This window comes from Borostomias antarcticus (genome assembly GCF_949987555.1).
Source record: "Borostomias antarcticus genome assembly, chromosome: 19".
Classification (NCBI taxonomy): Eukaryota; Metazoa; Chordata; class Actinopteri; order Stomiiformes; family Stomiidae; genus Borostomias; species Borostomias antarcticus.
In genome coordinates, this window is record NC_140252.1 from 18,126,905 (window position 1) to 18,131,904 (window position 5,000).

General features: G+C 45.1%; 1 protein-coding gene across 1 annotated transcript in view; it reads left to right on the forward strand.

The window, feature by feature from the left end:
- The first annotated feature begins 3,629 nt into the window (after positions 1–3,629).
- The window catches only part of slc22a16 (solute carrier family 22 member 16), a 15,017-nt gene continuing 13,646 nt past the window's right edge, over positions 3,630–5,000 (forward strand). Inside the window, exons 1-2 of the mRNA XM_084453511.1 lie at positions 3,630–3,730; positions 4,721–5,000. The exon at positions 4,721–5,000 is cut by the window's right edge and continues 197 nt beyond it. Coding sequence (XP_084309637.1) covers positions 3,687–3,730; positions 4,721–5,000 — 324 coding nt within the window. The 5' untranslated portion in view covers positions 3,630–3,686. The remainder of the gene's footprint in view (positions 3,731–4,720) is intronic.

Consider the following 5,000-nt stretch of genomic DNA (forward strand, 5'->3'; position numbering starts at 1 on the left):
CTCTGAGACCCTTCAGAATGAGGTGGTGATGTTTGGGAAGGTACTGTAGCACCACATGAATAGTGGAGTAGTCATGCACTATTCATGTCTGCTGTGGGACATGTAGTGATAGAGTGGAGGAGTTGCATAGCTGGTGGTTAAGGAGTCTACCGTCAAACACACACACACACACACACACACACACACACACACACACACACACACACACACACACACACATATACACAGACACACTCCCATGTGCATCGGGTGTAGATGGGTTCTTCTGTGGGAAGCCGCCAGTTGTAGAAGGTGAAGGTTGTTGTTTGTTTGCTTTGGGCCGAGGCCCAGAAGTACCCCCCCGCTACACTACAACACGCCGCTGACAAAACATGCTAGCTGGTAAAAGTGTCTCAGTAATACAAGAACGAGAAACTGAAAGTTCCCTCCTCCACTAAGTTTCACACTCTCTGACAGCCCGCAATACGGGGCTGCTGGTACAAGAACTCAACAAGGAGATAACAGGAGGCTAGGTAGCTATAACCGATTAGCAAAGAAATAGCCAGTCAGCTAGCAGATAGTCAGACAGCCAGCAGATACACAGTCAGCTAGCAGATACACAGTCAGCTAGCAGATAGCCAGTCAGCTAGGAGATAGCCAGTCAGCTAGGAGATAGCCAGTCAGCTAGCAGATACACAGTCAGCTAGCAGATAGCCAGTCAGCTAGGAGATAGCCAGTCAGCTAGGAGATAGCCAGTCAGCTAGCAGATAGCCAGTCAGCTTGGAGATAGCCAGTCAACTAGGAGATAGCCAGTCTACTAGAAAATAGCCAGTCAGTCATAAAGGACACATGCCTTTTTGGGGTAGGCTACTCTCTCTCTCTCTCTCTCTCTCTCTCTCTCTCTCTCTCTCTCTCTCTCTCTCACACACACACACACACACGCACGCACGCACGCATGCCCTAAAACTACTGTTGAGCAGATGGTAGGTAGCAGTTCAGTTTCACTCTGAAGACAAACACAGCTTTGTTGGTACCTGGCTTGTCGTAACCAGACAGAGCAGGGTGGACTTGTCTCAATACAGCCACACTCCTCCATGTTATATTAACCATGGACATCTCACGGGCCTGGTAGACAGCCTGCTGGTGGAACTAGCTGGGCATGTAATAGTTGTATTGTGTACGCGCATGCATTCACACACACACACACACACACACACACACACACACACACACACACACACACACACACACACACACACACACACACACACACACACACACACACACCCCTCCGGCCTCCTACAGTGGCCTGCTGTGGGACATGACTCTAGTTGGGCACGTAATAGTGGAATTGTGTACGTGCATGCATTCAGACACACACACACACACACACACACACACACACACACACACACACACACACACACACACACACACACACACACACACACACACACACACACACACACCCCTCCGGCCTCCTACAGTGGCCTGCTGTGGGACATGACTCTTGTGGAGTGCTGACAGACTTGAACAACGCACCGCAGGCAGTTAGTCTGGGGTCGCAGCTTAGAATACACACAATGACACACACACACACACACACACACACACACACACACACACACACACTCACACACACACACACACACACACACACACACACACACACACACACACACACACACACACACAGGGGAAAGTTAATGTCAGTCACAGAAAACATGGGGCACCAAACAGGAAGGAAGGATGGAGTGTGTGTGTGTGTGTGTATGTGTGAGTGAATGAGCACACCGCAAAAAATGATTCAACATCTTGAGACAGCTCATCATCCTAACAGTTACTATGCCATGCTTATGACAGCAATATTCACAACAGCTCGGCTGCAATACCACTCATTAACACGTTACAGACAGGAGAGAGTTCACTGTTACCGAGGTAAAGTTAAATTTCAAATCAATAACCAATATTGGACAAAGACACATCAAACCACTTCTGAATCATTCTACTAATCAATATCTATCTATGACACCTTTTGGTGTTCAGAAAATATTGATTGAGTCATAGATAGATATTGATTAGTAGAATGATTCAGAAGTGGTTTGAGGTGTCTGTGCCCAGAATTGGCAAAGTTATTGATCCTAATCATATTAAATATTGGTTTAATTGATTTATTGATTTTTAATAAATTGGTAATCAATAATTTAATAAAACCAAGAGCTGTCATAGATAGATATTGATTAGTAGAATAATTCAGAAAGGGTTTGAGGTGTCTGTGCCCAAAATTGGCAAAGTTATTGATCTGAGCCACATGAAATATTGGTTTTATTGATTTACAATAAATTGGTAATCAATATCTTCAGAAAACCAAAAGGTGTCATAGATAGATATTGATTAGTAGAATAATTCAGAAGTGGTTTGAGGTGTCTCTGCCCAAAATTGGCATACTGATCCTAACCACATTAAATATTGGTTTAATTGATTTATTGATTTTAAATAAATTGGTAATCAATAATTGCATAACTCCAAAAGCTGTCACAGATAGATATTGATTAGTAGAATAATTTGCAAGTGGTTTGTGGTGTCTTTGTCCAATATTGGCAGTTATTGATTTTTTTCCTGATTATAATTGTACTTTCTCCACGGTCCCTAAAATTCCGAATATGAATGTCTGACGAATGTCGAACGTGAAACCAACTTTACTTCGGTGAATGGAGCCAGCAAAGCCGCCGGAAGAAAATTGCGTCGCGAGTTGTTCAGGAAGATGTCATCATAGCTTCTTTAAGGGCAGGGGGAGTTAAATGTTAGTAGGTCTATTTGATAATTATCATGACCCCATTATGTAGGGGTGGGACGTCTGCCCACCTCCCTTGTTCTCTGTAAAGCGCATTGTGTTGCCTCTGGGTATGAAATGCGCTATACAAATAAAGCTTTGATTGATTGATTGATGACAAAAAGTTAAAGTTAACCGCAATCCCCAAGAGGTCTTTATTCCTAGCCTAGGCTAGCCTACTCTTTAATAAAAACACGTCTACTTTAGGCCTAGGTCAATATATTGCAATTTTATAATGAGTTTGTGAAAAATCTAGCCTATATGTTTCAACTTAGTGATGCATAACAAAAAGTTATCGCACAACTCATTAGATAACTAATCCTCATTGGAAGAACTGATCATAAGAAAGAAAAAAAAGTGTTTTGTTTTGATGTTGCCGTCTGTTGGCCTTCTTCAGAATCTATAATCACCTTGGTGATGCGTCGTGGATAACCAGGAAGACTTCTGCTTTGAACACAGGATTATCCACACTATTCCTTGTTTTTTGAGCAAATAATAGCAAATGTAGAGTAGCTATCAGGGTTTATGGAGCTACTACAGCCGAGCCTAGGCTACTGAAGATCAACATGGTCTTTAGTAAGCAAACACGAGCTCTCAAGAGGGGCATCCTGGTGTGGCTTCAGAAACACTTGGCACACAAAGATTACACAATAGGATGGTCTTATCGTTTCATATATTATATATAAGGCCCCCTGTTTGACTTGATCACTTGGTTTTAGTTAGGTCACCGCCAACTATTTCCCAGTTCACGGCTCAGGGGGTGGACATTTCCCCCATAGCGCGCCCCTCCTACCCGAGTCCACTGCGAGTCAACATTTACAAATCCAGGACAGTCCGTTATCTGACGGAGCGCGTATAGGACCCTCACAGAAAGATGTCCGTCGAGCGAATATTTGATGAGCTTGGACACTTCAAAAGGTAGGCTACTTCATCTGCCACATTGAGCAGTTGTGAATGGATATTCCCAGCTTTCCCCACAACTTTCCAATCCGGTTAATCTTCTCCGTTCAATCGTCCACTGACCCAGTAGGATAGACCCGTTACGCATAATAATGACCATCCCTCGGTCCGACAGATTTATCTTTCTCCATTTATATCTTGTCTGTGCTATTTTAATGGGCAGCCTAGTTAAACTACATGCTTGTTTTGGTAGCTTCGGAATTGTTAAAGTTGCTTTCTTTCACTCTGTGAGCAAATGTCTTCCTTGGGCTTGTTTTCCAGATGTTTTGGGGGAGACGCACACTTGAAATCACTGACCAAATCTTAACACGTAAGCAGGTTCATAGACTTAGGAACCTACGTCGAAAAATTGCCATGTTTATTAGGCTATATCTATATATTGCATGATGAGTGATGACTACGTTTTGGTTAATATATAGAAATCTACAATCAGTTGTATAAAACCTTAATAAACCACATTCCGCTCACAGTGATAATCAAATAAGCCTCCCATTGGTGTGGATTTAGGTTTTCTGTAGGTTAAAGTTGTAGCCTACTACCTCTGGTCCTATGGTAGATGCCTCTAACCTTTTAACCCATCCAGTCCAGAACTTAATGAACACGTGATATAATGATAATGCTACTGGCAAATGGACTGCACTTCCGATTCAGATCTGCCTCATTCACCCATTCACACACACACACATTCACACACACATTCACATACCAGTGGTGGCAGCTGCCGTGCAACCTGCTCACTGGGAGCAATTTGGAGTTCAGTGTCTGTACCCAAGGACACTTTGACACGTGGACTGGAGGAGGAGCCGGGATTCGAACCGCCGACCCTACGATCATCGGACGACCCGCTCTACGTCCTGAGCCACAACCGCCCCCCCCCTCCCCCTTAAAATACTATTACTAGTAACACTATAATAACAAAACACTCCACCTGTCCCTGTCTCCTCCAAGGTTCCAGGCATGTTTGTACTTCGCGGCGGTCTTCCAGGCGACGGCCTGCGGCATCCATTACCTGGCGTCCGTGTTCCTGGTGGAGACGCCCAGCTTCGTCTGCGCCGGGCCCGGCAACGTCACTGACGTCCTGTACGGCAACCGCACGGCGGCCACGCTGGAGGAGATCGTCCCTTTCTTCGACGCCAAGGCCGGCCCGGTGGTCGTGCGTACGGCCGAGGGCGACCAGTGGGAGCTCGGCGCCTGCCGGTGTGCGCTGCGCGTTGACCCGGGCGACTTC